The sequence below is a fragment of the Dendrobates tinctorius genome, unplaced genomic scaffold (genome assembly GCF_039654945.1).
Source record: "Dendrobates tinctorius isolate UK_male_01 unplaced genomic scaffold, ASM3965494v1 ptg000032l, whole genome shotgun sequence".
NCBI lineage: Eukaryota > Metazoa > Chordata > Amphibia > Anura > Dendrobatidae > Dendrobates > Dendrobates tinctorius.
The window spans coordinates 6,728,121-6,749,403 of record NW_027361700.1 but is presented as its reverse complement, the minus strand read 5'-3'; the positions used below and the strand labels follow the sequence as shown (position 1 = coordinate 6,749,403).

The window sequence follows — 21,283 nt, the reverse complement described above, 5'->3', positions numbered from 1 at the left end:
CTGCGGCACTATCCACGCCGCGTTGCAGTAGCAGCCTTTGGTGCGTTCGCGGTTGGGACGCTATTCACACGGTTGACACGGTAGGTCTAGTCGTATGTAGTACCGCCATCTTGGGCTACTCCTGTGACCATTTACCACGTGTGTTTTGCTGAGCTCCTGTGATTCTAACAGGCTCAGCGTTATTGTGTTTTTTCTTTTGTTGTTGCAGCTCTGTGAGTTCAACAGAGATTGCTCTGTGCACCTGGGTGTCGTCTAAACCCTGTGCACACTACCGCCTTATTGCTCTGCCACCATCTAGCTGCGGTTTTTCCATCTACCGCACGGTGGACCCCGAGTGGCGAACGCACTTTATTTATATTTTTATTTAGTGCGTTCTGCCGTTCCTAACATAAGGTTTATGAACAATAGAAGTCACCTAAAATCTTAATCACCTAAATCAGCGCTCCCTGATGAAGGTTCTCGAAACGCGCGTCGGGGTGGGCACCAGGTCTCCCCACTTGTCTGCATGAACAAGCACTTATTAGGTAATGTAGGACATGTTTACTGTTTTCAATATGGCTATCTGCAGTGATTTTATATGTTACTACCTTTAATTTGAGCAGGCTATGCCTTTATATATTATATCGAATGGTGGTCTCACTTTTTTGTCCTCCCTTTATGGGATACATTGAAGCAGCATGTGTGGACAACAATGTCTTGATATTTCTGTGATGAGCTATCAGCTACTATTTTATATCTTGTATTGTTCCTTGCCCTGTGTCCAATAAAGCAATTTTATACTTTGACCTTTATTGTCTTCTGGAAGTTGCTTATCTTCCCCCTCCCCTTAAAATCTTAAAAGCAGGATACACTTGACACCACGTTTTATGCCACCGCACAATTTCCAATTGAAATTCCCTTTGAACGGGTTCTCTAGGCCATAGTTTAATCTCACCAGCTTAGGCTACAATGTTCTACTCTCATGCCTACAAGAGCTTGAGAGGGTCACAGTTGGCTGCTGATAAATTGTAATAATTTTTTTTTAGGCCATCGCAAAAACCTGAGAGCTGTATGGTGACAGATGTTCTCTAATATTTTGCATTGTAGAATGGCACCATCTACAGTTAAACATCTGTCATGAACGGGATGAAGGGGTCAGGCCAGGGACAATGCTTAGGTAAGCCCTACTGTCCAATCTTCCAAACATCAGATACGAGAGGAACCATGTAATTTCTCCACCTCCACCACCCTGAACTGTTGACATCTAGTAGAAGAGGTCATCAATTTATGCTGCTTGCGACAACTGCTAACCCTCCCATCAACATGGTGCAACAGAAATCTGGATTCATCAGACCAGGCAATGTTTTCTACTGTTGAATTATGTAATTTTTGCGCTTTTTTTTTATTGTATCGGCACTCAGACCTGTCATACATCCCATCTATGCTTAGAAAGGACAAGTTGTGTAATCCCTTATTAGCTGATGTATCAGCTGCAATTTTCTTGACTGTGCTCCGCCTGTTTATCGCATCAATTCTAGACACGTTCCTGCTACCACTTTTATCGACAAATTGTTTACATCCACAAATAATCTCAACACCATTGCACAAAAAAAACCACAAGGTTGGCAGATTTTGAAATACTGACACCGGCTAGTCTCTCCAGTGACCATACCTCGTTCAAAGATCATATCTCTCAATTTTCCGATTCCAATGTGGATTTACACTTAACGTGATCAACAGAAAACGCACTCACTTGACTTTGGTGGCACTTTGGGGTCACGTGTCTAACTTGTGTGGTGGAAAGCTCCTTTCTATATAAAGTGGCCAGGGTATATTACAGTAATGGGCCCAATACAATAAAACTCACCCTCTTTTTCCATCAGCACTATGTTCTGTTCATACATCTGGGTGCCAAATTCTGTTGTGTACTCAAAGTCATCAAGGTATCGATGTATGGCGCCCATCAGCTCCTTCACTTTGTCTCCAAATGGATCCTAGAGCAATGGAAAATGGTATTAGCATTTGTACAGCAAACACATAGCTTAGAGCACTACACAGACAGAACTTAGGAGGTTCCCAATTAGGCACCAGCCCACAACCCCAAAACAGGATTAGGAAAGATAGCAACTTTGCAAATAGGTCACAATTTAAAAATATCCCACCAATTTATGTGTTCAGCAGCCATGCAGAGCTATACGTTTTCATAGTAAGAGACAAATAAAATCCCCTACAGTTTGATCTTACAGTTAGGCCTCATTCAGATGTCAGTATTTTTCACATATACAAAAAATGGTACTGGTGTGTTTTGGGTCAGTCAGTCATCAGTATCATCTGTGTTTTGGGTCAGTGTGTCATCAGTGTTTGGGGTCAGTGAGCCATCAGTGTGTCTTCAGTGTTTGGGTCAGTGTGTCATCAGTGTCTCATCAGTATTTTGGGTCAGTGTGTGATCAATGTTTTTCATATATGGGTAAATACATTTCAAATCTTCTATTGTTTGCAATGTTAAATAAGGACAACACATAATCTGTACACTGATGCCGTCCATGTGCTGTATGTGTTTTCACAGACCAATAGACTTGCATTGGCCGTTTTCCTCCATGATACTGGATAAAAATATACATTTTTGCATGAGTTTTGCACTTAAAAAATTTGAATATGTGAACAGCCCCATAGACTACAACGGGTAAACGTTGTATCTGTGAAAAACACAGGCTAAGGCTATGTTCACACATTCAGTATTTGGTCAGTATTTTACATCAGTATTTGTATGCCAAAGCCAGGAGTGGGTGATAAATCCAGAAGTGGTGACGTGTTTCTATTATACTTTTCCTCTGATTGTTCCTCTCCCGGTTATGGCTTACACATACTGAGGTAAAATACTGACCAAATACTGATAGTGTGAATGTGGCCTAAAAAGCAGAAATGATATGTTTATGGAAAATATGGGTAAGAAACAAATCTGGCACTCTAAATTCTGAATTCTTGTTTATTTTGGCTATCAGTAATTTTTATGAGACTGAATCGATTTTCTGTTGTATTTTCTATATCCCAGTCTGAGGGTCTGAGTTATAGACCGAAACGTCATTCTATTGGGATTGTACAACTTTAGTAAATACTTTTGGATGCTATTCAGAGTGCCAGATTTTTTTCTAATATTTTATCAGGAGTGGTATCCTTCTTCTGTGCACCTAATTTGGATAACGGAGTGACGTGTAATTTTTGATTATTATGTAAAATATGTGAACTTTTCTTTTTGAGGAAGGGGTGCCATATGGGAATAGTTTATAGTATAACACTAATATTTATCACCTCATCTCTTTGTGGTACCAGGTCATATTGTTTTTTGGGCTGCTTAGAATTGGCTACAAGGCTCTCGATGGAATTCTTTGGTGACATTATCTTCCATGTGTCAAGATTTGCACAGATCTGGAAAACAGAGAAGCCTTTTAGATACAGAATCTCGTTGTAAGGCAAAACACCAGCACAGACAGGTACATCTATAGTCTTACCGTTAAAATGTGGTCTACGGCATCCTCAAATGTGCTCGCCCGATCTGTCCCTGGAGAAGCCGTCAGTCCTAGAATTTGTGGCAGCTTTCTCTCTCCTTGGAGCTTTTTCTCCATGTATGCCCCCATCAGCTTGTTATAAACTGTATCTTTCTGAGTGTGGTGACACTCGTCTATGATTAGTAGAGTAAAATCTATTGGCGAAGAGCACAAAATATGGATGTAAAGATTACAAATAATCAAATACATTGGAATTGCTCCATGTGCATAAAAAGAAAGAGGTTAATTCTTTAAAAGGACATGTCACTAGGTCAAAACCTTACTTTATTCCTGCTGCTCCCCTGATTATTCCTTTTTTTAAAACCGCCATACTGCTCCAGAGATATGGACCTCTTTATTTGTTGCTCTTTAAAGTCAAAACTAGTCTTTTTAAGAAAGTTGTTTTATGAAAATGTCTTCTTTTCTTACTATTTACCTGAGCCATTGATGTTGGACCATGGACAGAGTATTAGGCTGTGTGACCACAACAAGTTTTTGATGCTACGTGTTTTTGTTGTGTCAAAAACGTACTTAATACAGTCATGGCCGAAAGCGTTGGCACCCTTATAATAGTTCCAGAAGATTAAGTATTTTTCCCAGAAAATCATTACAATTACACATTTGTTACACACATATTTATTTCCTTTGTGTGCATTGGAACAGCACAAAAAAACCGAGAAGAAAAGGCAAAGTGGACATAATTTTACACAAAACCCCTAAAATGGGTCATACAAAATTGTTGGCACCCTCAACTTAATATTTGGTTGCAAACCCTTTGGAATAAATACCTGCAATCAATTGCTTCCTATAACCATCAACAAGCTTCTTACATCTCTCAAATGGAATTTTTGACCACTCTCCTTTTGCAAACTGCTCATGGTCCCTTTTACTTGAAGGGTGCCTTCTCCCAACAGCAATTTTAAGATCTCGTCACAAGTGTTCCATGGGATTTCGATCCGGACTCATTGCTGGCTACTTCAGAACAGCGCTTAGTTTCCATCCATTTCTGGGTGCTTCTTGAAGTATGTTTTGGGTCATTGCTGCTGGAAGACCTATGATCTAGGATGCAAATCCAGCTTTTTGACACTGGGCACTGCATTGCGACCCAAAATATTCAGAGTTCATGATGCCTTTCACACAGGCAAGGCACCTAGTGCCAGTGGCAGCAAAACCACCCCCAAACATCTTTAAACCTCCACCATATTTGATTGTAGGTACTGTGCTTTTTCTTTTGAGGCCTCATTCATTTTCGGCAAACAGTACAATGATGTACTTTATCAAAAAGCTCTATCTTTGTCTATCCACAAGATGCTTTCACAAAGGTATAGGAAAGATATATATCTTTGTACCGTGTTAGGCAGTAGATAGAAGAATATTTAGAACTGAGAGTCCTCAGTGGTTGATACCTTTTAATGGCTAACTGAAAAGATAGTAACAAATTGCAAGCTTTCGAGACTACTCAGGTCTCTTCATCAGGCTAGATTAATACAAAATCTGAGGAATCACATATTTATACACAAGACAGCACAGAAATAACCCATTCGCTAAGACAAGTGATGTGAAGCGGAATAGCATCACATGCTTGAAACAAAGTTGTTTACCCAAAATTTTGGAAAGGTGCCAACAATTTCGTCAACCTTTTTTGGAGTTTTGTGTGAAATTATGTCCAATTTTCCTTATTTTCTGTGATTTTTGTGTTGTTCCAATACACACAAAGGAAATAAACATGTGAATAACAAAACATATAATTGCAATAGTTTTCTGAGGGAAATACTTCATTTTCTGGAACAATTTCAAGGGTGCCAACATTTTTGGCCATGATTGTAGGTGTAGAAATGGTGCAGAAAATCTGCAACATCAAGAACTCACCAAAAGCTCATTGTGGAAACATAGGCTTACACATTGCTCTCCATACAAAGTCCAAAATAGGAGAGGAATATAAAGGTCATTGCTTGGTGGCTGTTCAGAGGACCAATCACGTTAGCATAGTGTGTCCCTGATAATATGGCTACACAGCTGATACATAACAATGGTTATTCTCTAGAAGCCCTCACCTGTCAACTCCACGTGCTTTTCTTCGCTGTCACTCTTGAGTGCATTGTGCAGGATTTGTGCAGTGCAAATAACTATGTCAGATTCCTTCACAAAATTAGCAAAAAAGCTCTTTTCTTCTGTGTCTCCACTTACGGCAATGATCTTAAATCTGTCCTTGAGATGTGGTTGAAACTCTTTGCTGTAGTGCTGATCAACCAGATGGACCTGACAGATGGAAGAAGAAACCTTACACATTTGGTTCCATCTCTGGCTAAAGACATGTTAGGTATATACCGTATTGGTTTATGTATGGATGTGAATGTATGTAAAAGCAGGAGGTGGGGAAAATAATTAACATTCAAAACTGACTAATAAACCCAAAAGACCATCAGATTGTCCTGATGTCTCTTCTTACATACAGTATATGTTCTGTTGCTGTACAGTCCGCCTGAGCATAAAGCCTTGGACACGTTCTTGATTCGCAGCCTGGCTGCATGATGGAAGCCAGGTATATTATTCTCTTAGTTGCTTCGGCGTCTCAAAGAAGTAAGACTTTGAAAATCCAGCTGGAGAACATAGCCAGAGACCAGACTAGTCCGGCCAGCGCTGCTACCGGTGATTGACAGGTCTATCCCTATGACAACAGAGAAATACCAGTCAATCACCTGGAATGGCGCTGGCAAGAGCCATTTAAGAGAATAATAGACCTGGCAGCCATTGTGCTTCCAGGCTGTGATTTGTGCTGCTTGCAGTTTGGGCAACTTGAATGACAGGTTTCCTTTAAGAAAGATCTTAAACCTGTCCAATTATTAATTGCCAAACAAAATAAAGCAGCACTCTGTAGCGCTATAGCATACCAACATGAAATATGAAAACTGAATTGCATTACTGCACTGGAAATATGAAAAATTGAGAATGTTTAGCCCATAAATTATTAATTGCAACATTTAACAATAATATTCCAGAAGGAGAGACAGCAAGATGGCACATACCTTGTTCACAATCATGGCAACCTTGGCATTAGACTTAATCTCTAGGTGCCGCATTGCCACATACAAAGCTGCCTTGGTTTTACCAGACCCGGTTGGAAGCCAGATAATGATGTTTTTGCCTTCCAGTGCTGGGCCAATGACTTCCCACTGATAGTCCCGCAGCTCCATCTGGAAAACATGAGGCAAACTTCAGGGCCATGGGAATGTGGTTGATGACATGCTGGGCTTTACACGATAAATTAGGCAAATATAGTAATACTGGCCATACACAACCCCTCCCCCTTAGAGATGTACACTCAGCCGAGCATCCATGTGGTCTCTATAAGCAGAGAAGAGTAAGCCTCTGCCAGACATCTCTGATTGGCTGCAGTGGTTACATGACGCTCTCTTGCAGTTCTTCAGTACCCTTTTTCCCTTTGAAAGTAGTGGACGACCTCTACAAACTTCTAAGAAGTATCAGTCATTAGCTATCGACATCTGGCATCTAAGCGGTTACACTGCCACAGCCGTGCACTTTCTCTTGTCAGCTTCCCTCACACACAGACCAGCACTTCTGTCCATACAATGGCCGCTGCTCGGGGGTCATGTGTTCAACCCTGTCCGTCTGCCTCCTCCAATGGAAATGCAGGTTTCCCATGTGAGTTTTCCAATTGGAGGAGCTCCAAACCCAGCAGCTTGTACTGTATTATACTGTGAATTATCTACATGCAAATCTGCACTTTGTGAACGTAGCCTTATAGATGTTGTTTGCTGCCGACATCATGGGCACAGTGTCCACATAATCAGAGCACAGTTGTAGTAGTAGTAGGATGCTCAGCCCCTGAGTATTCCTACCAGTCTGGTTATAAAGGACTTGGCATCCTTTAGGGACGTTTTCTCTTTTAACTTAAAGGGTTTCTGTCAGCACAGAATGACTGTTCATCCCAAGCACAGGCACATGGTGCATCATGGCAGTGCCAATCATTTATATGCACCTTCCCATCTGTTTGGTTTCCCTCTATCTCCAAATAAGACAAGGGAGAAATAGAAGGGAAACAAGCAGGTGGGAAGGTGCATTTAAAGGATTTGCCCCACTATGAAACAATGAACGGCTTGGCTTAGTTTGAACAGTCATTTCAATGCAGTCCTTTTAAATGTATTATATCTGAGGATAAAAATAGGTATTAGACCCACCGGTAATTATGTTTCCAGGAGTCCATCCTGACAGCACCATGGAGGGCGTCCTCCTCCTCCTTACAGGGACAGGAAAAGCACACTATAGGTTAAAAGGTCCGAGGCCACCCCCATTCCCTCAGTGTTTTAAGTACCACACCATGGATAATGCAACATAACACTTTTTATTAACAATATCATAATACGGCATATGACATAGCATAATCCGGGACAAGGATGAATTCTCATCGCCACACAATAAGAGAAAAAAGAATGGATCTACCTGTGGCAAAACATTTTTGTATGCCTGATAACAACACCATGGATATGAAATTACTGGTATTGAAAAGTAACTTCAGATCTCAGAGAGAAGAGTCTGGGAGTTCAAGCTCATGATGACAATTGACACTCTCAATGCTGGAATGAACGTGTCGCATGGATTTATGTCTTTTTACATCAATTAAGGAATATGCTCCTAAGACCTTGTGGGGGCATCACAACACATTAGGAGACCCCAATCAGAGGACAATAAAATATCCAGACTCCTTATCTATGAACTGGTCCAATATTTATGTTTCTCCTTCTCCCATAATGATAGTTCTGCTTCACGTCACTTGTCTTATCTATTGCATTTTTCTGTGCTGTGTTGTGCATAAATATGTGACTCTTCAGATTTTGTATTAGTCAATGCCTGATGAAGAGACCTGAGTAGTCTCGAAAGCTTGCAATGTGTTACCATCATTTCAGTTAGCCATTAAAAGGTATCAACCACTGAGGCCTCTCAATTCTGAATATTTTTCTATTTACTGGCTAACACGGTACAAAGATATACATCTTTCCTGTATCATAATCCGAGAGGGAACTAACCGTGCTGTCATAATGGACTCCTGGAAATATAATTATCGGTATGTTTAATACTTATTTTCCAGGATGTCCCTCCTGACAGCACCATGGAGAATAGCAGAGTACCTCCTCTGGGTGGGATTACTGCCTCGAGAACCTTCTTCCCGAAAGCAGTTTGTTGGCCAGATAACACATCTAACCTATAGCGCCTGCAAAATGTGTCAAGTCTGGCTCAAGTTGCAGCCCTACAGATCTGCTCAACTGAAGCTCCCACTCACTCAGCCCAGGAATTTGACACTGTTCTGGTCGAGTGGGCCCTTAACACCCTCAGGGGGACTGAGACTTTCAGACTGATAGGCTAAAGAAATTACGGAGGTTATCCATCTTGCGATGAACGCTTTAGAAGCTTTCCTTCCCTTATTTTTACCCCTGAAAAGGACGAACAAATTATGGTCCTGATTTCAACTACAGTACGAGTGACCTCTAGATAGTCAATAACCGCTCGTCTAACATCTAGCGTGTGGAGGGCCCGCTCCTTCTCGTTTGAGGGGTTGTTGCAAAAGGAAGGTAAAACAATTTCCTGGTTTAAGTTCTGGTGGGATGCTACCTTAGGTACAAAGGCAGGGTCCAATTTTAATACTATACGATCTTCCCAGATCTGACGATATGGATCCCGGGTAGACAATACCTGGATCTACCCCACCAGCTTGGCTGTGGTAATGGCCACTAGAAATGCCGCTTTTAATGTCCGGACCGAGATGGGCATCTGTTCCCCTGTAACGTAAGGCTCCTTTCATAGGGACCTAAGGACCAAGTTTAGATCCCAGGAGGGGTTTGACCACCTGATTGTAGGGTGCTATCAGGATCCTGACAGCGCCGGCGTACAGCCTCCGCTGAGCAGGGTCTCACCCGTACTGTAGGTTTCGAGATTATAGATTTTGTTACCACGGCTGGTCGGGTGAGGATAATCTCCAGGAGTGGACCTTCTGGATCGTGGCACCGAAGGGCCCCGGGCAAGCTGCCAGGTGGAGCCGACCCCTATACAGGGATCGTTAGGAGCAGGCCCAGGGGTTCGGGTACCACGATAGCCGGTACTGAGAGGGGCGGCTCAGAATGGACTGGAGTAGGAGCACGAGACTGTGGAAGATAGGACCAGAGTGGGGTTGCTGGACTAGAGTATAGACAGCAGGACGGAGCAGGATAACTGGAGACAGGACCGGAGTAGGAATGCGGGACTGGAGCCTAGACAGCAGGACAGAGCAGGAACACGGGAGGCAGGACCGGAGTAGGACTGCAGGGCTGGAGCATAGATAGCAGGAACACGGGAGTACAGGACTGTGAGACTGCGGCAGGAACCACGGAGTACAGGACTGAGAGACTGCGGCAGGAACATGAGAAAGCAGGACCTAGTGTGCTAGCAAACACAACGATCAGGCACCTCCCTCAAAGGAGGACGGCCTGATATGCCCCTGTCTGAACTGCCATTGGTCCAGTGGTGCTTCCGGGTTAGGGCATTTCCAGAGCATAAGTGACAGGAGGGAGGCGCGGCCGCGGCCTATGGGGCATGCGCATTGCATGCAGAGACGCCGTCGGCCGCGGATCTGTCAGAAGGGACCACCGTGGATGTCGGACGGCGGAGGGTGGCGCGGGAGCGGAGGCCGGGTGAGTATACAGTGGCGGCGTGACAGATTTATTATCATACGGGCCTCTCCTGATGGTTTTACAATAAAGAACAGAGAGGAATAGTGAGCCTTGCCCACCTCTGCCAGGGGATATGACAGCCGAGTCGGCCAGCTCTTCCAGGTCTGCTAACATAGCGGAATCTGTTGCCACAATAGTGGGAGCAATGAATCTCTCGGAGGAAAGGAAAATTCTATTACGTACCCTTTTGCTATGGTCCTGAGGACCCATTGGTTTTGGGTTATATAGTGCCAATTTCCCGCAAAGTGTCTGAGCCTCCCCCCCAATCAAAATGGCATCATTGTCTCCTGGGTCTGGAGCCTGACCCAAACAGGGAGCCCTTGCTCTTTCCTCCTCTACCATAGGAACTACTGTAGGTTTCTTTACTGGACTCCCTCTGACTCCTGTTTTAAGACTGTCTCCAGGCGGGGCCCCCTTTCCAAAAGGACAGGTTCCTTCTAGACCTGTCTTCTGGGGACCCCCTGTTTTTATTGAAAGCCGACTCCAGGATGTTATCCAATGCTGGCCCGAAAACCCTCAGCCCAGAGAAGGGAATGGAGCACAACTTGGTCTTGGAGGCGTTATTCAGAGACCATGATTTTAGCCAAATAGCTTTACAGGCCGCATTGGACAGTGAGCTGTTCCTAGCAGAGAATCTGATGGATTCGGCCCATGTGTCGGCCAGAAAGACAGTGGCTGATTTCACTAGAGGAAGGGAGGCTAGGATATCATCCGTAGAGGTCTTGTTGGATAGTTGTTCCTCCAGTTGCCCCATCCATAAGAACATAGACCTAGCAACCGAGGTAGCCACTGTGTTTGTGCTGATCAGGGCTGCAGATGACTCCCAAGTCCGTTTCAGGAGAATTTCAGCCTTCTGTCCATTGGGTCTCTTAAACCTGAAGAGTCCTGGAAAGGGATGGATGTCTTCTTAGCGACTGGCACGTCGATCTTAGGTATTTCTTCCCAGACTTTAATGTCCTCCAGATCAATAGGTAGGCGACTTTTGAAGTCCCGGGACAACAGCCTTCGTTCTGCATCCTCCCACTCCTCCAACACCATGGCGCAGATGTGATCGCTTATTGGAAAGACACGCTGCTTTTACACTCTAAGACCCGCCGAACATTAAGTCCTGTCTGGACTGCGGTTTAGCGACCTCCTCGACCTGCATGGTATCTCTAATTGCCTATACAAGCTCATCCGTATCCTCAGATGAAAATAAATATCTTCTGCCCCGTTCCGGAGTCTCTGACAGTATTTCGCCCTCTTCTTCTTGGTCTGACCCCAGGTGATGGGATTCCTTGTCTAAGCTCTGATCCATTTCCCACCTAGGCCTCTTAGAACACTGACTCGGTCTGGAAGACTGCTGACGCAAGAGTCTGGATATGGAGGCCTGTACTTCTTCCCGAATCAGGGACCTCATGCCAGCAAAGAGGGATGGCTGTTCTTCCCTAACTTGGTAGTGCAGGTATCACAGAGCGTTCTGCCATAGGTGTCAGGGAGCTTCACATGGCATACGGGGCATCGCCTGGACTTTGCGGAGGCTTTGCCAGACTGTTTGGTCGTAGCTGGAATTCCCTTATCCTGCACAGCACAAGAGGGGGAATAATCAGGGGCTGAGTGTTCGAGTACGGAAAGAGTGCTGAGAACTGACTAGGTGCTGGGGATGGGCTGAGTGCAGAGGGATCATCCTGGTTCTTCTTGCCCGAATACTCCATCATACTGCCGCACACCCTGCGAATTCCAGGGAGCCGATATGCTGCCTGCCTCGCTCACAGTTCCGCATTCCACCTTGGATCTGTTAGGAATCTGGGTTCTATGATGCCTATGCGGGAATCCAGATTCTCACATTTGTCTCCAGAGGCTGTCCTTTTTTCCAGCTTCTGAGCATGCCCACGGGACGAGCTTCCATTGGAGTTCAGGAGTCAGGTGCTCAGGTCCTGCTCCTGATTCCATTTGTTTAGCTCAGGGCTCTGGAGATTTCCGGCAGGTCCCGTACGCTATTAATAGTGTGCATGGCCGTTATGCCATGCGCTAATATTTTCATACTGGTGCTGTGTGTATGGTGACGATGCTTGGATTGGTGACTGACTCATTAAGAAACCCCTTCCCTCTGACAATACATCTGTGTGTGAGTGGTTTTCAGTCAGTACCTGCGCTAGCGCCAGCGCGCACAAGCTCCATCTTTCCAGCAGCTTAGCGTCCTGCATCGCGCTTGCGATATCTGTGGTTGCAGCTTGTCCAGGCGTGTGCAGTTGCGATGCCGAGCCCGACGCCCGTGATGTCACCAGAAGTGCGACGGCCACTTTCCCTGGTGCGACTTCCGGAAGCGCTGGCTAGCCGGCCGGCATCCGAGTCCGAGAGCCTCTCACCGGGAAGAGCGGCTCAACCCAGGAGCCCATCCGCTCACTGATCTCTGGGGCAACGGGATTCCCCACTGGGGAGTGTCGGCCCTGGGCCACTTGACAGGGGGGGAAGGATCTGGACCAGCCGCACGATCCCCCTGAGCCCTCCGATAAGCTGCGCTGCTCGCGTGTGTACCTACGTGCAGGGGAAGGAAAAAGACTGAGGGAATGGGGGTGGGCCGGGACCTTTTAACCTCTTGTGTGCTTTTCCTGTGCCTGTAAGGAGGAGGAGGACGCCCTCCATGGTGCTGTCAGGAGGGACGTCCTTGAAAAAATAATTTTTTACAATTAGCTTTAATTACAAATTTTGACCTTAACATACTTTTTGTTTCCTTAGGGGGAGGAGGGGAGAGGGGGGAGAGAGGAGGGGAGAGGGGGGAGGAGAGGGGAGAGGGGGGAGGAGAGGGGGGAGGAGAGGGGAGAGAGGGGAGGAGAGGGGGGAGAGAGAGGAGGGGAGAGAGGGGGGAGGGGAGAGAGGGGGGGAGAGGGGGAGAGAGGGGGGGAGAGGGGGAGAGAGGAGGGGAGAGGGGGGAGAGAGGGGGGAGAGAGGGGAGGAGAGGGGGGGAGAGAGGGGAGGAGAGGGGGGAGAGAGGGGAGGGGAGAGGGGGGAGAGAGGAGGGGGAGAGAGAGGCGGGGAGGAGAGGGGGAGAGAGGAGGAGAGGGAGAGAGGGGAGGGGAGAGGGGGGAGAGAGGAGGGGGAGAGAGAGGCGGGGAGAGAGGAGGGGAGAGAGGGAGGGGGGAGGGGAGGAGAGGGGGGAGAGAGGGAGGGGGGAGGGGAGGAGAGGGGGGAGAGAGGGGGGGAGAGACGGGGGAGAGAGGAGGGGGAGAGAGAGGCGGGGAGAGAGGAGGGGAGAGAGGGAGAGAGGAGGGGAGAGAGGAGGGGAGAGAGGGAGGGGGGAGGGGGGAGGGGAGAGAGGGAGGGGGGAGGGGGAAGAGAGGGAGGGGGGAGGGGAGAGAGGGAGGGGGGAGGGGGGAGGGGGGAGAGAGGAGGGGGGGAGGGGGGAGAGGAGGAGTGAGAGGGGGGAGGGAGAGAGGGAGGAGGGGGGAGAAGGAGGGGGAGAGAGGGGGGAGAGGGGAGGGGAGAGAGGAGGGGGAGAGAGGGGAGGGGAGAGAGGAGAGGGGAGAGAGGAAGGGAGAGAGAGGAGGGGAGGGAGGCGTGGAGAGAGGAGGGGGGAGAGGGAGGGGGGAGAGAGGAGGGGAGAGAGGAGGGGAGAGAGGGAGGGGGGGAGAGAGGAGGGGAGAGAGGGGGGGGAGAGAGGGGGGGAGAGAGGAGGGGGGGAGGGAGGGGGGAGAGAGGAGGAGAGGGGGGAGAGAGGGAGGGGGGAGGGAGGGAGAGAGGAGGGAGGGAGGGGGGGAGAGAGGAGGAGAGAGGGGGGGAGAGAGGGAGAGAGAGGAGGAGAGGGGGGGGAGAGAGGGGGGGAGAGAGGGGGGGAGAGAGGGAGGGGGGAGAGAGGGGGGGAGAGAGGGAGGGGGGAGAGAGGAGGAGAGAGGGGGGGAGAGAGGAGGAGAGGAGGGGAGAGAGGGAGGGGGGAGAGAGGAGGAGGGGGGGGAGAGGGAGGGGAGAGAGGGAGGGAGGGGAGAGAGGGAGGGAGGAGAGGGGGGGAGAGAGGGAGGGGAGAGAGGGGGGGGAGAGAGGAGGAGAGAGGGAGGGGAGAGAGGGAGGGGGGAGAGGGAGGGGAGAGAGGGGAGGGGGAGAGAGGGGAGGGGGGAGAGGGTGGGAGAGGGAGAGAGAGGGAAGAAACACTCTGGAAAAGGAGAGGGAGAGAGAGAACTTTTCGACGCAGACAAAAAACGTTCCAAAGTCCATCTACTCCAGACGGCGGTGGCCAAAATTCCGACGGATCTGTCAAAAGATGGATGGAACGGACGACCATCCGTCGCTAATGCAAGTCTATGGAAAAAAACGGATTTCGCCCAAAAAAATGGTGGATCTGTTTTTTTCTCAAAAGGGCGGATTTTGACTGACACCAAACGTCTGAAGTGTGAAAAAGGAAACTCAGAAAAAGACAGATAAAAGAGTTACAAACTTTCCTGTTAGACCATCAGAAGGCGCACACTGACAGATTATCAAGCAAAGGGAACCTGTCACATGAAAAAACACTTTAATCTTTAATTTGCAGATAAATATTATTCTGAACCTGCACCCACACTGATTCCCACCCCCAAGCAGCATTTGAGTTTCACTCATGGGGGTGGTGTGGGAAGAAGGGCCCCCCGCCGAGTGTCCGGGCCGGAACCAAGGGGACCGTCACCTAGGTTCCGGGGGAAACTGTTCCCGGGGGACAGAGTTCAGGGACGGACCGCTGAGATGGACAGATGGGCGGGGGGAGGAGCCAGTATAAAAGGGGCGGGGAACGCTTGTCACCGTGAGTCAGCAGACTGGGACAGAAGCAGCAGGAGACCGTGGGAGCGGCTGAGAACCAGAGCGACTTATCAGAGCCAGGAGAGACGTTCCTCGAGGACATCAGAGGGACAGCGCCTAGATGATGTCCGAGAGCCGCTGCTCCGCTTCTGCCCGCAGCCACTGCCGCCTCGCCCCTGCTCGCGGCTGCGGCCTGCCCGCGGCCATTGCCGCCTCACTCCGGCCCGTGGCTGCGGCCTGTCTCCCGCCACCCGCGGTCACCCTGCTCTCACCCATGGCCGCGGCAAGTCCAGTGCTGCCACCAGCCACCACTGTCCTGCTCCGGTCCGCGGCAAGGGCGGATTCCCCGTCGCAGCTGTTAGCTGCACAGGTGGCCTGCCCCTCGCCACCCCACATCGCTGCCGCTTGCCCCAGTCCGGGGGCTGCAGCCCATCCATCCAAGGACTCCTCCGTGGCCTGTGGTGCTCCAGTGTCATCGAAGCGCCGAAGCGCTCGAAGACTTCGTCAACACTTCAGCAACTGGGCCCAGCGACTGCTACGCCGAAAGACCACCATCCCAACCGGCGAGGGACGTCTGGACGGCTAAGTTGACTATATAATTAAGGACCCGTAGTCAGCCATACCGCGGCCCTATAGTGACCGGCTCTTGCCGGACGTAGTCGTGTTCTACCCTGTTTGTGTTTGCTTGTATAGAGCCCCTGTGAGGGCAATTCTTGTTACCCCTTTGGTTGGTTAGGCTACAACTGAGGACAGTTACCTCCAGGACTATAAACGTTAATACTAAAAGCACCAAACCGTCTCGCACCTCGTCACTGCGTCCTGCGTACTTGTGAGTGCCACATTGGCACCGATGCAGACTCAGTCACCAATCTGCACTGACTGACAGTCGGCCCTAATGCTGAGCGAGCTGTCAGTCAGTGCCGGAGGTGCAGTTACAGCCGCCACTCTCTATGTGCTGAACAGTGACTGAAACTGCGCTGGTGCCGCCACTATGACTGAAACCATAGACACCGGGTGGTTTCAGAACACTATTAACCCTATATCTACAGCTTTTTTTTCACGTGGAAGGCTCCCTTTAACTCTTTCTGCAGCCACGAATAGACAGTGTAACATATAGGCAACAGAAGACAAACTATGCAAAATTTTTAAGAAAACCCAATTGCAAAAATGATTTTTAGCCCCGAATACATGTATTTAAAGCAGTTTAGTGGGAACCAGTCACCAAAGAAAACCCTCAAAACTAACATAAAGGATATATACACTCACTGGCCACTTTATTAGGTACACCTGTCCAACTGTGTGTTAAGACTTAATTTCTAATCAGCCAATCACATGGCGGCAACTCAGTGCATTTAGGCATGTAGACATGGTCAAGACAATCTCCTGCAGTTCAAACCGAGCATCAGTATGGGGAAGAAAGGTGATTTGAGTGCCTTTGAACGTGGCATGATTGTTGGTGCCAGAAGGGCTGGTCTGAGTATTACAGAAACTGCTGATCTACTGGGATTTTCACGCACAACCATCTCTAGGGTTTACAGAGAATGGTCCGAAAAAGAAAAAAAATCCAGTGAGCGGCAGTTCTGTGGCCGGAAATGCCTTGTTGATGCCAGAGGTCAGAGGAGAATGGGCAGACTGGTTCGAGCTGATAGAAAGGCAACAGTGACTCAAATTGCCACCCGTTACAACCAAGGTAGGCAGAAGAGCATCTCTGAACGCACAGTCCGTCGAACTTTGAGGCAGATGGGCTACAGCAGCAGAAGACCACACCGGGTACCACTCCTCTCAGCTAAGAACAGGAAACTGAGGCTACAATTTGCACAAGCTCATCGAAATTGGACAGTAGAAGATTGGAAAAACGTTGCCTGGTCTGATGAGTCTCGATTTCTGCTGCGACATTCGGATGGTAGGGTCAGAATTTGGCGTAAACAACATGAAAGCATGAATCCATCCTGCCTTGTATCAACGGTTCAGGCTGGTGGTGGTGGTGTCATGGTGTGGGGAATTTTTTCTTGGCACTCTTTGGGCCCCTTGGTACCAATTGAGCATCGTTGCAACGCCACAGCCTACCTGAGTATTGTTGCTGACCATGTCCATCCCTTTATGACCACAATGTACCCAACATCTGATGGCTACTTTCAGCAGGATAATGCGCCATGTCATAAAGCTCGAATCATCTCAGATTGGTTTCTTGAACATGACAATGAGTTCACTGTACTCAAATGGCCTCCTCAGTCACCAGATCTCAATCCAATAGAGCATCTTTGGGATGTGGTGGAACGGGAGATTCGCATCAGGGATGTGCAGCCGACAAATCTGCGCCAACTGTGTGATGCCATCATGTCAATATGGTCCAAAATCTCTGAGGAATGCTTCCAGCACCTTGTTGAATCTCTGCCACGAAGAATTGAGGCAGTTCTGAAGGCAAAAGGGGGTCCAACCCGTTACTAGCATGGTGTACCTAATAAAGTGGCCAGTGAGTGTATATATCCTAAGCTCGCCTCTGCAGGTGACTTCGGAATCGGAACCTTTTCCCTATACAGCCTTTTACACGGCAAACAGCTCCGACTACCAGGATGACTACTTTGCCCCTATCTGCACATATATGGCTGCTGCTCACTCTTCCTATATATCCCAGCCCTTTGCATTTTATAGGACTCACCTTCCTGCTGGTGTCTTGGTTAGTCCTGGCTTTGTCAGTCTGATGAGCCCCTGTCACAGCTGCCTGTATACCAGGGTTTGTTTTACTTTCCCTTCCCCTAAACAGAAAGCGAAGAAGAGGGCGGCCTTAGGGGATCTGTGAGGCCCAACATCTGCCAGCTCTACACTGCACATTAGCTTAGGGAAATCCACCCAGTGCACCGCAACCTTGGTGTCACAGGCGAAAACTGAAACTGAAACAATCGATTTCCTTCATTTATATTCTGTTACTAATAATGACGTAACGATAGAATAAAAAAATATATGGTATACCGCAACCCTGCAGCTGGAGTCCTGGAGGGTGAAGGCTTCTACAGCCAAGAAAACGGCAACTATTGAGATAATGTGACTTCAACATTGCCATCTTCAGTTGGTGGCACTAGCGTCTGGGTCACGTTTCCTGGAGCGACAATTTGGCGTGTGCAGTGACCACACGGAAACGCAAAATTTTGCGGTCGCCGCACACATCAAATCACCGCATGCAGACGCATCCACATACAACGCATGTCCCTGCGTACCGGATGTTAAGGATAGGTACGCAGGGAAACACTGGACGCATGCGGCAGTGGGCGGAGCTTCACGGAGGAAGAAAGGAGGAAGTGGGCTGCCATCCGCAGCCCTCCTGAACGCTAGTGTGAAACTAGCCTAAATGGAGAGAGCTGTCAATCACTACTAGGACCGCCTACTGGACTCATGTATACGGACAGATTTCAATGAATAAAAGATAGGGTTTGTTCATATCTGCATATTTTTAAAAAAAAATTATGAAAAAAAAATAAAAATCCCTGAACGAGTATCATGCGTACGTCATTCCATGTCATGCGGGTGCTATGCCAGTGTATGCTTATTTTTCTTGCCTAGTGTCCGTATGACATCTATATGCAATGCGGTTTTATCCTCTTTTACATACTATAATATTTTATGTAACTTATAAAGTTAGTTTATAATACTAATAAATAGAGTTGAGCGACTTTTGCTTTTTTAGGGTCGAGTTTCGTTTCGTGAAACCCGACTTTTCCAAAAGTCGGGTCGAGCAAGATCGGCCGATTATAGGGAAAAGTCTGGGTCGTCCCGAAACACGAAACCCAATGTAAGTCAATGGGGAATAAAAGTCGGCAGTGAGAGGAGGACAGGAAACACACCTACAGTGCCCATTTGAATGCCAAAAGCATCAATTCTTCTTACTTAAGCTGGTCAACCTTAATTAACTTCTTAATACAAGTTACGCACTGAAAAATGGGGGTTATTTGGCTAAAGTTGTGGGGGGGAGGGCTGGCTGCAGGTTTTCATGTGCCCTGGACGAAAGAGCGCCCCTTTAACACATACCACAACTCATCATGCTCCGATACGGCAGAGAAATAGCGGTATAGTACAATGAAAAATACTTCACTTTTTACATCTCATGACGAGGCCCATCTATTTCTCCATACAGAATCATTGGTCCCATATAATGTTTGAAACAGTATATGATGAGCTCCACATAATGCTACAGTATATGTTGGTCCCCATGGATGAAGCTCCACTGTCTTATGGGTGCAAATAATGCTCCAAACATAATGGGCCCCATTTCTAATGCTCTAGTGTATAATGGGCCCTGTAAATTGTGCTCCAGTGTCTGATGTCCACCTTTGGAATGTTCCAGTGTATGGTGGGCCCCATCTATCATTCTCCAGAGTATAGTGCTCCCCAAAAATTGCTCTCCCAACATTGAAAACAATCAAATAAGTCTCCTCGCTAGGGAATCCCTGTACTAGTCTGGACTCCTCGTCGTCCCCATCTTCCATCTCACTGCACAGTATTTCAACCTTGCAAGTGCTGTGATCCTGAGCAAGCAGGGGGGGCCCACTCGTTGGCGACGGCACTGGCACAGGGCCCCTGATAGTACGGTGGTGTGTCTGATGGCGGGTGGGCCGAACCTGCACTTTCATCTGCAGCTTCCTCTTTGTCACCGTGTAAGATGGAACTGTATATGGGAAGGGTAACCTGAGTTTCATCAGGGTCAGATTCAGGCCGTGTAGCGTGCGAGGGGAATGTAGTGGTCTGGGTCAATGTACCAGCAGATTCATCGAGCAGTGGCTGGGCATCAGTGCACTTGTGTCGCCCCCAGGAGTACGGTCGCCACAGTGGCATTACCTTCCTCCTAGGGAGTGTGATGTCATGCTTGGGAGCAACGAAGGATCTCTCTAGCAGGTTAACTGATTGGGCGGCGTTATTCCCACGAGTCATGACCCTCCAAACAGCGTTCATGAAGGCAAAGTGTTTGTTTTACGTGGGCAGTATGGTTGCAAAGCTGAACCTTAAAGGAATGTCCAGAAGGGCACCACCAGGAGTGGAGCCTACGGTTAAATTCGACTCCACCTGGGAAACCTCAACCATGCCAGCTACAGAAAAGATGCACACATTGCAAGCTTAATTCCGTTAACGAACGAGACTCCGTCATGCCCCGCGGTCCGAGTCCGGCTTACTAGAGGGACACGTGAGGCTCTGGCACATGAGATTGGCCAATAACTGGTGTGTCATGCCCTTACATGTCCGTGGCTGCATGTGCGCTACACTGAAAAGGCCAGCGTTTGTCGCTTACAGGTGCAGATAACCCGCTGAACAACGTTAGTGATGGGGATCACTGATCACAATTATTACCCGTGAACGATGATTTCCCAGTAAGTGCAGGTCAACCGCAGTTCCGGAATTAGGCCTAACCGTCATTTCTGAAAAAATGAAAAACTTACGTGTGCAAACCACAGGTGCTGTAGCTTGCTTAACAGCTCGCCAGCCGTTCTCACGCCCAGTATGGATTACAGGTGATTGCACAAAGGTGAGAAAGGGTACCGTATCCCCGGATAACATGTATGGATAGCGTACACATTCAAAATATATGTCTATACATCAGGAGGCAGGCTCAGACGGTGTTAGGCCCAGTATGGATTGCACGTGATTGCACAAAGGTGAGAAAGGGTACTGTATCCCCGGATAACATGTATGGATAGCGTACACATTCAAAATATATGTCTATATATCAGGAGGCAGGCTCAGACGGTGTCAGGCACAGTATGGATTTGACGGCCCAGACTACACAGCGGAGGAGCAGGGAGAGGTAAAGATTGCAAATGCTGGGGCCCTGCCCAAGCAAGGGGAGCCCACTCGTGGGCGTCGGTACTGGCACTGGGCCCTTCATAGTACGGCGGTGTGTCTGACGGCGGGTGTGCACCACCACCATCAGAGACACTTGATTGCACTATCCCACCTGTCCAGGGCAACGGCACTCGCACGGTGTTGTGCGCTAGGTGGTGACCCCGGCCATGGGGGGGGGAGGCAGCACAGTTAGGGAGTTTTAGAAAGTGGCATATGTTGATGTTGGACATTCAGCTGATGCAAAAGGCGAAATAGGTCAAGTCCCAGGAAGAGGTGGACCAAAGCAAGCCATTTTTCTGTCACCCTATGTGTCATCAGGGGAAGGTGGGACAAAATCCTTGGAAACCCATGCATGGTTCATTTTAATGAAGGTTAGATCATCCACATTTTGGGTTGACAGACGGGTCCTTTTTTCTGTCAGGATTGATCCAGCTGCACTGAAGATTCTTTCCGATAGCACACTTG

The 21,283-nt window shown here is 48.1% G+C and overlaps 1 protein-coding gene across 2 annotated transcripts in view; it reads right to left on the bottom strand.

Moving 5' to 3' along the window:
* Positions 1–17,855, bottom strand: part of DHX58 (DExH-box helicase 58) — a 31,742-nt gene extending 13,887 nt beyond the window's left edge. For both annotated transcript variants that reach the window (XM_073572351.1, XM_073572352.1), the window contains exons 1-6: positions 17,649–17,855; positions 6,551–6,718; positions 5,579–5,783; positions 3,489–3,679; positions 3,289–3,405; positions 1,847–1,973 (exon numbers count right to left, since the gene is read on the bottom strand). In XM_073572351.1, coding sequence (XP_073428452.1) covers positions 1,847–1,973; positions 3,289–3,405; positions 3,489–3,679; positions 5,579–5,783; positions 6,551–6,718 — 808 coding nt within the window. In that variant the 5' untranslated portion in view covers positions 17,649–17,855. The remainder of the gene's footprint in view (positions 1–1,846; positions 1,974–3,288; positions 3,406–3,488; positions 3,680–5,578; positions 5,784–6,550; positions 6,719–17,648) is intronic.
* Positions 17,856–21,283: the final 3,428 nt, after the last annotated feature.